The sequence below is a fragment of the Eptesicus fuscus genome, chromosome 6, assembly GCF_027574615.1.
Source record: "Eptesicus fuscus isolate TK198812 chromosome 6, DD_ASM_mEF_20220401, whole genome shotgun sequence".
Lineage (NCBI taxonomy): Eukaryota > Metazoa > Chordata > Mammalia > Chiroptera > Vespertilionidae > Eptesicus > Eptesicus fuscus.
The window spans coordinates 80,652,509-80,667,710 of NC_072478.1; the positions used below are offsets into that span (position 1 = coordinate 80,652,509).

A 15,202-nucleotide genomic window follows, 5' to 3' on the forward strand; every position below is an offset into this window, starting at 1 on the left:
ACAATCTCTGTAGCAACTGGCTTCTCCCATGTTGTTATGTCAGTAGCAGGACATCTACTCTTCCTCAAGGGTGGACCACCCGTCTGTCACACCCAAGGCCTGGTAGACAGGAAGTTCCTGCACTGATACTGTTTCTACCTACAGGCACCAAATAGGAGGCCACCTTGTTTTAAATCCCATTCTCAAGCTCTTCATTTCTAAATGATGGTTACACCTTTTTTTTTTTCTCTCTTCACACTATTCCTGAACACACAGAAATAGTCACAGCCTACTGATAATTGCTTAACTGATCCAAATATTACATTACTACTCAAAAAGCCAGATTTGATCTTATGAAACCATAGTAAACATTTTCTGACCTTTTCAAATCTAGAAGATTTTATTTTGAGAAAATCTTCAGTTGTGGGAGAGCACGGGTGAAATATCATTACTCTTCCGTCAATACCACTAATATTAACAAAAGAAAATAAGTTCCTTCTAATACTTCTAGCAAACATACTTATATGGAACTATGTCTAACATAAACATATACAGAATAGCATGCCAAAGTACTTAGACTCCAAAGAGACTTCCATGTATCATGTATTTTTCTCTTTGGTTTTATTTAAAAATAACTATAATTTCTGGAAAACAAGGTAGGGAATTGCTTTTTCTATATTTTTATACATATTTATATTTTCTTAGAAAAAAATGTGATCACTTTTATATTAAAAATACACTTCCATTTCAAATAAAAGTAGCAATTTTCAAAGATTAGAAAGCTAGGAAATGTTTATGACACATTATTTTAAAAACAGAAAGTGTATAAACTATAATTGCAATATTATAAAATATATGTGCATAAAGATAATGACTAGGATATTCAAATACTAAGTAAAATGAAAATAGAAATAGGGAATTATCAGATATTCTTATTTTGAAAATCTACGTATGTGTCTTTTCAAAAAAGGATTAAAAATTATTAGTACACCCTATCCCTGTGGTTCTCAACCTTTCTAATGCCACAACCCTTTAATACAGACCCTTTAATAAGACGTGATTCCGGTCAAGGGCACATGCCCCGGGTTGTGGGCTCAATCCCCAGTGGGGGGTGTGCAGGAGGCAGCCAATCAATGATTCTCATCATTGATGTTTCTATCTCTCCTTCTTCCTTCCTTTCTGATATCAATAAAAATTAAAAAAATTATTAGTACAGCAGCTAAAAGCAACATCATCCAATTCTCATATTCAAAATGCACACCAGCCAATGTCACCCCAATAAATTATAATTTTAAAAATTCCCACCAGCATCTACTCTTTTCCAGAAGTATTTTGTTTAAAGAAACATTCTGGGAGGACACAGTTACAAAATTTAGGGGTGATAATGCAATGTGAGAAAGAATAATGAATAGTTAGTGAAGTCTAAAAGCTAGTTCACCTAATTACATGATCTTGAGCAATTTAGTACCTCTAGCCTCAATGTCCTCCTCATTTTAAGATGAAGAGGCTGAGTCAAATCATTTCCAGAGTCTCTTCAAAGGCCCTAAAACACTGTGCTTAGTTACTAACTGCTCTTTTTTAGGGCAGCCCAATGCCTGCTACTTGCCCGATAGTGCATATCCTACAGTGGCTTCTCACCACTTCTTCTTGTGGTTTCAATCACAGGAAACAGACGTCACCCATGGGCCTAGAAGTAACGAACAAGCCCTGGCGGATACGAAGAGCTGCCAACTAAGGACAACTCCCATCTCTTTAAAATACAAGAATAATAAAATCACTAGAAACCTCTATGCCTGGGGAGACTTCATAAAAACTATCACAACTAAAAATATCTCTGGAGTCCCCATGTAAGGATGATGAAATAATTTTGGAACAGTCCAAAACTATTTTGCTTCTATGGCCAAATGAAGTAACTCCATAGCTATGGGTAGCTGTATATGAGGTTAAGAAAAACACACACACACACACACACACACACACACACACACACACACAAAATAGGGCACTCCTACTGTCACTAACAGTTTTTGTGAAGATCCAGATGAATCCTGAGGATGCAAAGACTCATCCCTTGTCTTCTTTATTTCATACTAGAGGCCCGGTGCACAAAATTCATGCATGGAGGGGAGGGGGTCCCCTCAGCCCATCCTGCACCCTTCTCTAATCTGGGACTCCTCGGGGGATGTCTGACTGCTGGTTTAGGCCCAATCCCGGGGATCAGGCCTAAACCGGCAGTCGGACATCCCTCTCACAATCCGGGACCACTAGCTCCTAACTGCTCACCTACCTGCCTGCCTGATCGCCTTTAACTGCCCCCTCCCCCGCCAGCCTGATCACCCCTAACCACCTCTGCCTGCCGGCCTGATCGCTCCTAACTGCCCCCCACTGCCAGTCTGGTCATCCCTAAATGCTCCCCCCAACTAGCCTTGTCGCCCCATGTAGCCTGCTGTTCAGTCGTTCGGTTGTCCCTCACTAACCCCCCCTGCCGGCCTGGTTGCCTCATGCAGCCTGATGTTCAGTCATTTGGTCATCCCTCACTAACCCCCCTGCCGGCCCGGTCGCCCCACACAGCCTGCTGTTCAGTGGTTTGGTCATCCCTTACTAACCCCCCTGCTGGCCTGGTTGCCCCACGCAGCCTGCTGTTCATTTGTTACTGTGATGGCATCCTGAACAATTTGCATATTCCTCTATTATTAGTATAGATTCTATGCAAACCTTTCTGTAGCCATGAAAGACTGTGATAATAATAGATTCATATAATGTGGAGAATTAGCAGCCATTCACTTTATTTTTTTTAAATATATTTTATTGATTTTTTACAGAGAAGAAGAGAGAGGGATAGAGAGTTAGAAACATCGATCAGCTGCCTCTTGCACACCCCCTACTGGGGATGTGCCTGCAACCAAGGTACATGCCCTTGACCGGAATCGAACCTGGGACCTTTCATTCCGCGGGCCGACGCTCTATCTGCTGAGCCAAGCCGGTTTCGGCAGCAGCCATTCACTTTAAATGTATGTTAACAATCCCTAGAGCACTGGGTCAAATATTGCTGTCAATTATAATGATAAAAGTTGGCAGCCCTGTACTGTGGAAATTAATGCAGAGACTTTTAATCCTATAGACATGTTCCTTCATTAAACACAAGACAAAACTATAAGATACTATCTCTAGAGAAAGGTAATAATTTTTTCGCAAAAGAGTTCTTCTGGTTGGGTATGGTTACATTAGTGGTTCTCTCTTCCTCACAGTTACCTTGGTGAGAGGATTAATGTTTTCAAAACTGCCAGTCTCCTACATTAGACCACAGAAACAGAGAGCTTTGAAAATAATCTCAAAATTCCCAACTAAAACTAAAATACATAAAAGGATATTTGCTAACATGAGCTAAATACTATCACTGCTCTTAAGCACCTTACAAGCTAGATAAATTAGACCCTCCAAAATAGACCCTTATTTTGCATTCAAGAAAGACTAAAGAACACCTCAAATAAACATGCACTCAAAACCTATACTACACTGTACCAGAGAATGTTTAAAGAAACAAAAGGGCCCAAAGATAGGCTCAGACTGTTCACACAATGGCTTTTCCTACCTGAGCCCATTATTTGGCTAGCTGAAGAGAATCACATCTTTTAAAATCTAATCTCTAGCAATCTGAAAATAGGGATGTATTAAAACTGATAAGGACTGGAAATTAAACAAACTTAGCTCTCTAAACTCCATCTAGGCAGCAGAAATGATTTGTTGGAAGCTTAACACTAATCAATTCATGTTTGTGGATAACTGTCACCATGACACATTCACATGGCCAAAAATTTCATTAACATTCATCATGCTATGCTACAAAATGCTAATTTTCAGTCCTGCTTTCTGCGGGTTTCTACAGAAAGAGAACTTAAAAGCCTTTCCCAGGACTAAAATAATCTCGAAGTGACTTCACCTTTCTTAAATGATTTATCTCCCACTAATCCTCTTAACTTCTATAACTCGGCCATGTCACTTTACTACAGCCACACAGTCATACCACTGAGCCTCTATTCACACTGCTCCCCACCCCATGAAATCCCTCCCCCTCTTCTCTACCAATCCTTTGATTTCCTTCCAGGACCTGTCATAGCCTTCATCTCCTATGAAGTTGTCCTGCCCACAACTCTAATTTTACTGAAAAAGACCAAGAAAAGTGGAGTAGCTTGCCCAGAGTTCATATGGTCAAATAGTAGCAAAGTCAGACTAAGCACAATATGTGGAAAGCATAGGGCAGTGGGAATGGGAGACAGGGGTGCTAGTCCTAGGTCTCGTTGTAAATTCAGACAGATCACTTCTCCAGGCCCACATTTCTTAATCTACAAATAAAGGGTTTGAATTGAGTCATTTTTAGCATCCTTTTCACCTCTAGCAATCTAAGATTCTAAAACCTAGGACCTCTGACTCTCAGTCCAGTAATGTTTCCACTTAATACCTTCACTTCTCTACAGCTTTTCAAGTCTACGCTCATGGCCTTAGAGCTCCCCGCCCCCCCTCCCCCCCATTCTTCTACAAACCTGGCTGATATTACAATCTTTTAAAAAGCAAGGGCTGAACCTAATAAGATAACCATATGACTTCTTGATCTTAAAACTTTTGGATCTAAGTAGATCCATGTAGATTCAGATAAAGAGAAACTATTCTTTACTCTTTGCCAGTCATGCAGAAAAATCCTAGTTCCAGGTACCTGGATTTCTGTGGTAATGTTAATTATTAACCTGGGTCAAATAACTGCAAGATCTAAAGAGCAAACTTCTGCAGTCTCCAGACTCAGAAGAGACTCTGAAATTGGGCATTTGCAATCCTTACAGGCAAGTGTCATGGCCACAAAAAGAGGTCTTTAGGAATGCTATGTGCTAATTCTAAAATACAGAAAAGACACCTATAGAGACAGTCTAGCAACAGCTTCCTCCTCCCCACACTCTATTTGTCAACACTACTTGCTGCTCTCAGCAATTTAAACAATTAAAATTCCTGGCAGGTGATGCTGTTCAGTCTGTTTAACTTACAAAAAGATAAGGTTACCTTTCAAAATATAGTAGTTTAGACAACTGCTTAACTCATGAGTCAGGAGAAAGATAGGTTTTGCATGCACTGCAACAGCTACTTTTTCATATCTATGATAATAAAGGTTTAAGATTCTTGCAATGGTTTCAAAGTCTAAATTACTAATGCAAAAAGCAGTTAGGCATTTAGCCACTGCACTTTGTACATCTAGACCCAATATTTCTTTCCTACCAGTTGAACTGGAAGAGAGTCCAGTTTTAATGGACTGTAGTTGTCAAAGACTCTAAAGAGATAATCAAAACTGTCTAAGAAATTCTTAGCAGTGAATACTCTTTTATACTACAGGCACAAAAACTGGACATATGTAAACTTTCAGTACAATGTGGTGAATAAGAACATAGGTTGTTTTTTTAATCAGCTAGACCTAGGTTTATGACCTAAAACAAGTTGCTTGAACTCACTGAGTTTCAATTTAATCACCTATAAAATGGTAATAATAACAGTGCCCTATTTTATAAGGATGATCTAGAGATTAATGGGATGAATCTAAAGCTCTTTAGCACAGTGCTAAGGCTATAGTAATATGCAACAACTGTTATTATTACTGTTATTGTTATTATTATTCCCTGTCCTTCTAGTCTGTAATGAATCAATCTATAAAAATGCTGTTCATTAATATTTATAGATAGGAAGGCAGGCATTATACAACATGTAGCACACTGAGTAAAGAAAAACAAAAGTTTTCTTTTTGTTTTAAACAGAAGTTTTCTAATACCACATAAGATGAAATTGCTTCCAGAATAAATGGGATCTCAAAGGTCCCCGATCCTAAGAGTGTCAGAAATGTTCTGTCTTGCCTGTAAGTGAAAATTAAACCCCAAAAGGAATATGTGAAATAACTCACCTATGCACCGTGGAAAATAGAATTTAAGAGCTAAATCTAGAAAAAAGCAAAAAAGAAAATCATAGTGACCATAATTTCAGCAAAGATTTTTTAAATATGACACAGAAAAAAATGAAAAAATTGGACTTCATCAAAATTAAGCACTTTTGTGTTTAATTAGAGACTTTAAAATACACTTAACAATATGAAAAGGCACTGAAACCGGTTTGGCTCAGTGGATAGAGCATCGGCCTGCGGACTCAAGGGTCCCAGGTTCGATTCCGGTCACATCCCCAGTAGGGGGTGTGCAAGAGGCAGCTGATCGATGTTTCTAACTCTCTATCCCTCTCTCTTCCTCTCTGTAAAAAATCAATAAAATATATATATTTTTAAAAAAGAATATGAAAAGGCAAGTCTCAGGAATAATATTTGCAAAACCTATACATAACAAAGGACTGGTATTTTTACTATAACAAAAATATTTTAAACGAGAGGCCTTGTGCACAAGATTCGTGCACTGGGGATGGGGTCCCTCAGCCTGGCCTGCGCCCACTCACAGTCTGGGAGCCCTTGGGGTATGTCTGACTGCTTCGGTGGTGGGAGAGGCTCCCACCACCACCACTGTGCTCGCCAGCCATGAGCCCGGCTTTTGGCAGAGCAGCGCTCCCCCATGGGAGCACACTGACCACCAGGGGGCAGCTCCTGCATTGAGCGTCTGCCCCCTGGTGGTCAGTGCGCATCATAGCAACCAGTTGTTCTGCTGTTCGGTCTATTTGCATATTAGAGTTTTATTATATAGGATAGGAAAGGATGGGGAAAATGTTTGGACACTTCAAGGAAGATATACAGATAGCAAATAAGTACATGAAAAGAGGCTCAACATCATCAGGGGAATGCAACTTAAAGTCACACTGAGATACCAACTGTATATCCACTTGGATGGCTAAAATTTAAGACTGGTCATACCAAGAGTAGGCAAGAAACTGGAGCTCATATACTGCTTGTGAGAATGTAAAACAGTACAACCACTTTGGAAAACAGGCAATTTCTTTAAAAAGTTAAACATAGTCCTACCATATAACTTAGTCATTCTACTCCTACATATTTACAAAAGAAAAATGAAGGCATGTGTCCAGATAAAAACTTATACATGAATGTGCACAGCAAAAACAAAACAAAACAAAAAAGCTGGAAACAACCCAAATGCCTACCAAAGGTAAATGAATAAACAAATTATAGTAAATCCATACAATGTAATACTACTCAGCAATAAATAAAAAGAATGAGCTATTAATAAGTGTAACAATATATTATGTTAAAAGAAGTCAGAAGAAAAGGTTCATATTGTATGATTCCATTTATATAAACTTCTAAAAAATACAAACTAATCTATAATTACAGAAAGCAAATCAGTGTAGGGAAGGGGGTAAGGAAAGATACAAAGGGGCAGGAGGAAGCTTTTGAGGGTACTGAATATATTCATTATCTTTACTGTGGTAATGGTTTCACAAATTGTGCACTAAATATATGCAGCTTACTGTATGTTAATTATACATCAATAAAGCTGTAAGAAAGGGGGGAGGGGCTGGCAAAGGCTCTATGGCACAAAAAAGGTGAAGACCCCTGAATAAAGTGTGAGAGCCCTGGTCAGTGTGGCTCAGTTGGTTGGAGCATCATCCTGTACACCAAAAGGTGGTGAGTTCGGTTTCCAGTCAGGGCACATATCCAGGGCACATACCCTGGTTATGGGTTCGATCCCTAGTCAAATCGATGTTTCTTTCTCTTTCTCCACCTCTCCCCCTTCCTCTCTCTAAAAATCAATAAAATTAAAGGAGAAAAAAAAGTGAGGGTTACCTTTTTTACTTGATCCTAAAGTTCTAACAACAACAAAAGGCAGTTATATCTGAGATGTAGGCCCACTATCAAAGTATACTCCTTGGCTTTCTGTGACATTTAGGATAAAAGAAGGTTTATAAATCACCCTCTGCTGGATCCATGAAGTATGTTAACTTAAAAGAAACTACAAATCCTATGTCTAGAACAGGAAATAAGTCATTTAATCAGAAATCCAGAAATATAATTCAGGACATCATGAACTCTACCTGTATCTGCTACCCTAACAAAATGCCAAAGTAACTACTGCCTAAGGACCACTCATACCCACCACCAAGAATGGAATCTCCCATCTTCCTTGTAAGAATGCTTCCACATAGAGAGCCAGTTTTTTTCCCATTTTTTCCGTCTCAGTTTCACAGCTTCTAGCATATCTGTTTCTCTATAATCCCTTTCTACTACTCTAGCTATTCCAAGATCCTGAAATTTGCTAAAGGAAATGCAGAATCCAAATTTCTGCTTCTCTTCCTCCATTCATTTATTCAATTTCCACCCCTTAGCTCCCTGATGTTTCCAACCTACAACTGTAAGGATTGCTGCTAAGGGATTCTAAAATTTAAGACTGCCATTCATAGCAAGCTTTAACCTTTTGCACTCGGATGTCGAGATTAAAATTACTCTTTGAATGTATCAATAATTTGAAATATAAAAAAATCCAAATAAATAAGTTTGTATGAAAAGAAACTCCAGTTTTTTATTCTACTGCCGCGCTTTGTAAAACCTGGGGTATTTAAAAAATTAAATCCTGAGTAGAATAAAGGAATCGAGAAAAAAGCAAGCGAGTGCAAAGGGTTAATAATGAATGGAAGTAAGAATCTCAGAGTTGGAAGAACAACGATTCACCCACTTATCCTGTAACTGGTGGTAAAAATTCGTTAAAATACTGGTCTCAATATTTCTTTTTTCCTTCAGTAATTCTTTTACTTCCTTAAAAAGAATTCCTTGATTCTAAAAACTTTGTTTAAAAAAAAAAAAAAGAGGTAGAAAAAACGGTAAAAGGTAAAGTGTTTATAGTGATTAAAATACTCTACTTCTCAATTTTAGCTTTGACATTTAAAAAAATTTTAGTATCAACAGCTTTTACTGTTCCTGATTCCTCAAAAGCCCAGTTGTTCATGAAACTCGAACCTGACCATACAGAAGCAGGGAGGGAATAAAAACAAAAGGGAGGGAAGGGTGGGCAGTTGGGCAAGGGGAGTGCTGGCTTCGTCTCACCTAACCCTAACTAGGAGCAAACACCCATTTTGCTGGTTGGCAAGAGGTGAATTTTTTGCTAGTGCTTTCAAATAAAAGTGAGTGGCAATAGGAGGTTCAACATAATAAATAAAAAACAGTTAAGTATTACAAAGTTTGTTTCAAAAATGGGGATAACTTTTGTAGCTTGAATGATTTCAGCTAATTGAAACAAAATGGGAGGAAACACACCTGCATATAGAAACGCCATATAATGCCTATTATTTCTTGTTAATAAACATGATTTTAACCTGTTCTTCTAAATCACATATGGCGTAACCTTACCTTTTAAGCCTCTATTACATTCCAATGAAAATATAACACTCTCCAAGAATAACTTGGTAATCCATTTATAAAATACACTGAGAGCCCCAGAGAATATCAAAAGGTTATTCTATCACACAGGAAATAAAATGAGTCTATTCTGTGCCCATCAACAAAGTTAAATCACTTCTCACTTATTACTATTCTCTCAGCTTTTATAATAAACATAATTTATAGGTAATAACATTTTCAGTTCTTTTTAGAAAAGTATCCCATTTACCAAGTCTCCCAAGGCAGAGATTTTAATTCTGAGGCATTCCCTGAGGGAGGATTTCCTTTGAGACAAGTACATGTGACATTATCATGTGGATCCTTGGGCTGTCTTTAAAGACAAGGCAGAAAGAAGGGCAGACATATTTAAGGTGTCATCCTGTCATCCCAAGCATCTCAATAACATTCCTGTTGGCTCCCCTCCCTTTTTCTAAACTAAGTAATCCCTGTGTTTATCATCCTTCAAAAAAACACAAAAACCACATGACTTGTATAAAGCCCTCTGTACACTCCTTGGTATTCTGTGACCTTTTGTGTTAAAGTTAAGATCTCCTTGAAGAGAAGAAAAGCAGAAATCTGCATGAACAACTCCACTTCTTTTATATTCTCTACCTTTCCTAGTGTCTGCTTAAAAACCTGTCTGGCATCCTTCACCTTTGACTGCTCTCATTGTGGACAGGGGTCTACAACCAAACATTTATGCTTTCATTATTGCTTTACTTTTAGAAGGGCATGAAACAGCAACCTGGTAATAATCCAACACAGGAATCCAAAAATTAAACAAGACTTTAAAAATTATCTTCTATTTTCTCTAACCCCACACTGAAATTCATTTTTTTACAAAGTTATGCTCCTAGCTAAATCAGGAAGCAATACTCTTGCTTAGAACGTATCAATTTCTTGATTATGTGAGAAGACATGGAGTCTATAAAATTCAGGAATACTCCACAGTCTAACATCCTGGTTATACTTACTCCCCTTTCATACTTCAGAAACAGTCTATTTGGCACCCACATTCATCTCTGCTGAAAAGTCAGAAAACACTGTTCAGTTGGAATTTTTTCCCTTCATCTTAAGGACTTCTGAAAGGAACTAGAATATTGCTGGAGAAGGGATATGTTCATGGCCCAGGAGAAGAGAGACTCCTGAAGAACCAAGGGGGAATACCAGGCAGCCTGGCCTCAGCCACACATCAGCATCTCCCACAACCACATTTTTAAAGATGCCCAACCACTTTTTCAACTTACACTCCATCTCCTTTCCACACAAGATGCCTCAGAGGGTAAGAGCAGATCTTGGGCAATCTAGGAGCTCTGTGTTCTCAGCAGTTGATCTATACTTAGAACCTGCATAAGCCTGGAAAGAGATGTAGGAGCTAAAGGGATTAGGAACCCCTCGGATGCAAACAAATAGCCTTCGGGCACACTAAGAACAAACCAGTGCAGTTTTATAAAGTACATTCTTAACGGAGTTCCAGAGGATACACACTCTGGAAAAAGTGGAGGAGGCAAAAGTTATGAGTTTGCTTTCAGCCTGCAGTTCAAGAAAACGAAGCCATGGGTAACAAAAGCACACCAGCAATCTCGCCCACTCCACCCACCCACATACTAGTATACATACACAGACACAGAGAGAAGTGAATGCCTCTGGTTTCTCACTTCCAGAGTTTTCATAAAACGATCAATGAGGAAGACAGAATCTCCCGATGCCTTGAGCTATATTATAGTTGGCAATAAAGGGGTTAAGTAGCTTTACTTTCCTGGAAACTTTCCAATCCCCTAGCTGTAAATGCAACTCTCCTCCCTACCTGTGCGACATATTTTTTTAAACTTAGCAAGTTAAGGGTTAAGACCAACACCTCAGAAAGAAAAAGAGAACTTGGTTCAACTCCACCCTCTCTAAAGCAAATATCAACAACTTGGAGCCAAATCCACTCAGCATATACAAGACTTCATGGACATTCCAAAAACAGGTGAAAAGAAGTTGTTTCCTCAGGCATCTCACCTTTCAGCACCACTTACACTTAGTAGATTTCACACATGTGTGAAACACAGTGTTAGGTAAAACAAAAGCACATATAAACTTCTATTAAGGGCTTGAAAAACATTTACAAGCCACAGAGGTCATTATAAATCAGCAGGAATAGCTGAAATTGGGTGAGGAAGGTCAAACAGTAGCCATGGAAACGAAATCAAAACAAAAAGATACTGAAACAGAAGGAATATGGGCTCAGAAAGAAAACTCTTCACCCTAGAGGGTCAATTCTTACCCTAAAGAAACAGAGAAATGCTGCTTTAGTTACCATAGGGGAAGGTCATCACTACCATTAACCCTACATTTCTGGGAGGGGTCGTGGAGGGGGGACTGTTTCACCAGATAAAACCAGAGTTACCCACAGCCTGTAAGTCACTGGAAAGGGCAGTCCAAAGTACCTGCCTTGCTAGAAATATGCAGGAAGAGATGAGTCACTATTTTAATTCTGTTTTAGTATTCTCCACATCTCGACCCTCCAGGTCCCAAAGCAACATTTTCTTCCTGACTCTTATCACTTTATCAACCAACCCCCGTCCCCCCCCCCCAAAAAAAAGTGTGGAATTGGGTCAACATGCTAAGGGATTGGGGTAAGAGAAACGAGAAAGAAAGAGGAAAGAGTTAGAACCCATTTGGTTAGCAGAAAGAGATACTGGGGTAGGGGTGTGATTACCTGGAAGAGGGGAATAAATAACTAGAATTACAACTAGCAAATAATTATCCAAGCCCCTTTCCCTCTCTTGGACAGTCTCCCATAATTTTCAAAGCTTTTCCAGTAAAAAGCAAACAAAGAGCTCCCTGGAGATATTAATAAGAATGATTCAGTGTGAGCAAAGGTAATGAAATGGATAGGATTACATGAATATCAATATTCCTTCGGATTCCGGGTGGAAGTAATGGGCACCTGAGGAAAGCTGTACTCTTGCACAGGTAGGAAAGGGGACGCCAGTCGCCTTGGGGCACAGGAGGTGGCAGAGAGTTGAGGAGATGGTTATCATGGGCAATGTATGGAAAGCAACTCAATTACTCACAAACTTCTTGGACGAGCAGTCTAATTTCCTCCCTATGAGGGAAGTTTATCACCATCCTAGGTCAAGAAGGGCATAATCATGGGAAGTTCTAACTCCCTGAAAAGTGATAAGCAACAGGGTCAAGTGACAGGCTCTCTGGACAGAGAAATACCGGCAAGGAAAATCAACCTCATGCCCAGTGACCACAGGACCTGGGCAGGCACCCATTCCGGCACTCGCAAGGACAGACGTCCCGGGGAGGAGGGAAGGTAGGGCCCAAGTCAGGTAACATTCCTGAGAGGAAGGATTATTAGGTGACACCGGGCTGAGGGCCCAGAGAGAGGGCTGGGCGGGAGGAAAGTTAGCAGGTGAAAGCGATCAATCTTGGGGAAGGAAGTGGCCTTTAGGAGAAGCAAATGAAACACCAAAAACACGGGGGAAGGGTAAGAGGAGGAAATGGACTCAGAAAAGCACTGAGGACCAAGACGGAGAAGGTGAGTTCGGGTAAGAGAGGAAGAAGAAAGGAAGTGGGGTGAGAGGAAAGAGGTGGGTGAGATCTGCCTGGGCTACGGGGGCGCCGGGCAGAGCGTGGGGGCTGGGGGTGGAGGAAGGTCCGAGGTGGCCGGGCCAGAGGCGCGGGGGCCGGGGGAGGGGGGCGACGCTGGGCTCCCCGAGGTCCTGGACGGGTAGGAGGTCGGGCTGTGGAGCCCAGGACCCAGTAAAACGAGAAAGGGAGGCGCGGGGGCGGCTCCCGAAAGACAGGCGTGCATCCCTGGGGCCGACGGAGATCCCCGCGGGGATCTCCGGGGTCCAGAGGGCGGTTACCGGGCCGGGCTGAGGGAACGGGGTGGGAAGGACACTCACAAATTTCTTGGATTTGCCGCCGTCGCCGCCCGCCGCGGGCAGCTCGTCCGGGCTCCGGCCCTTCTTCTTGTCCCGGGTCCCGCGGCCGGGTCCCAGGCCCCCGCCGGGCGGCTCCATGTCCAGGTTCGCGCTGGCTGGTGACCCCGCGCCCACACCGCTCGCACCCGGCTGCACCCAGCCCGCAGCCGCCGCCGCCGCCCAGCAGCTCCTCAGCCGGCCGCCGCGCCCCGCCTCATTAGCATGCCGGCTGCGCGCGCCTCATGAATATACAACGGCGACGCCTCGCTCCCGCCCGCCTGCCCCACTTCCGCCCGGACCCGCAGCCCCTACCAATGAGTGAAGGGAGGGGGGTGGAGGGAAGCCGCGGAAGCTCTCGCTACCTGCCCCGCGGGCCTAACCATTCAGACCCACGTGGGGGGTGACGAGTGGGCGGTGCCACCTCTGTGGCCGCAACCGCGAACATCGCCCTCTGCTGGTGGAAGCGGTGCAGGCCTCCCCACTCCCACGCAGAGACCACGTGGCTGTAAAGCCTGGACCTTCTCATACCTCAGACCCCGGACATTATGTGAATCAGAAATCAAATGAGACTGTTATCTTGGCAAAAATGTAGTGCCAAGATAATAGTTTTCATCTGCACAATATCCATGGAGCACAGGGGGGAAAAAAAGTGGCAGTTATCCTTTATTAAAAGCTATGTACCAAGAACAGATAGATGGAACTTGACAAGCTCTGGAGATAGACTACCTAGTTTTGAATCCCAAGTTTGCTACTTTCTAATTGTTTCTAATACAGATAAACTAGTTATAGCCAATGTGTGCCTGAACAGTCATGCCACCATTTACCTGCACTTGCTCTATGCCAGGCACTATATAAAACACTCTACATGTATCTTCTCACTAAATCCTCACAGTGCTATGTCATAGTTTCCTTTAGCCTCACCACTATACCGACAGGAAATTTGGACTTTAGAGCTAACGTGACTTGCCCAAGGACACATAATTGATAAAAATGTTAGTCTGACTGCCAAGCCCTATGTTTAACCAGGATTCCCTACTGACATAAACCAAACCTGAGTGAAAATCACAGGTGTTCTCCAGGAGTACGTTATTTGCTCTACTAGTTTGATTTCTCCCTCAGTAGTTTCATTCTCTCAGCTACAAGTGTTCCTTGAGTTAAAAGTATGTGGCACTCAATGGGCCCTCAAAGTATGGACTGAATTATCTTGCCCACAGCCAGCAAAAGATGTCATATGTATGTTCCTGAGAGCAGATTTAGTGACTCGCACTCTGTAGACCCCAGTGCTCAATCTAGGGTCTAAGATGACAGGGTCTCTGCCAAGCTGGCTAGCTTAGAAGTCTCTTACATTCCACTCTCCAATTGCCTGATGAAAATTTGCATAGAGCTGTCCAGCCCACACTTCAAACTCAATTTGTCCAAAACAGTTCAAAAGCTACTTTACTTTCTAAGCTAAAGAGTTGAGAAACAGACAATATTAAAGCATGGAAGAGCAACCCATATACTACTCTTCTTTCTTGTAACGCTGTCTACATCTGCATTTATCTCACTCCTTACTGGATTGTAAACTTCTCCAGGGAGGGGTCCATGTTTGTGACTACTAGCATCGTTCTTCACATACAGTTAAGATGATGAGAAACTATTTGTCAGGCACTGTGCTAACTAAGCACTTTTCTCTCTGTGCATCTTCACCAACTAGCATCACCATTCCAAACACCCAGGTTCAAAAACCTGAAGTCCTCTTCTATCCCCTCTCTTTAGTAATCTGCCCATGTTTGTCTAACTCTTTACCAGAAAGCTCTATCAACTCCCTATATATGAGCAAGATAATCCATGTAGATCACATATACAGGGCCTAACATAAGCTAAGTACTGAGTGAATGTCAACTAAGATTTTTATTACATACTTCATACCCCCCCTTCTTCTGCCTTCACACATAGGTAGCTA

General features: G+C 41.5%; 1 protein-coding gene across 2 annotated transcripts in view; it reads right to left on the reverse strand.

Annotated features, from left to right (window-relative positions):
* DIAPH1 (diaphanous related formin 1) overlaps nt 1-13,458 on the reverse strand; it is an 87,934-nt gene extending 74,476 nt beyond the window's left edge. The window contains exon 1 of one of the 2 annotated variants that reach the window (XM_054717977.1): nt 13,240-13,458. In XM_054717977.1, coding sequence (XP_054573952.1) covers nt 13,240-13,356 — 117 coding nt within the window. In that variant the 5' untranslated portion in view covers nt 13,357-13,458. The remainder of the gene's footprint in view (nt 1-13,239) is intronic. The other variant, XM_054717978.1, reaches the window with a different exon arrangement.
* Between the last annotated feature and the right edge of the window lie 1,744 nt (nt 13,459-15,202).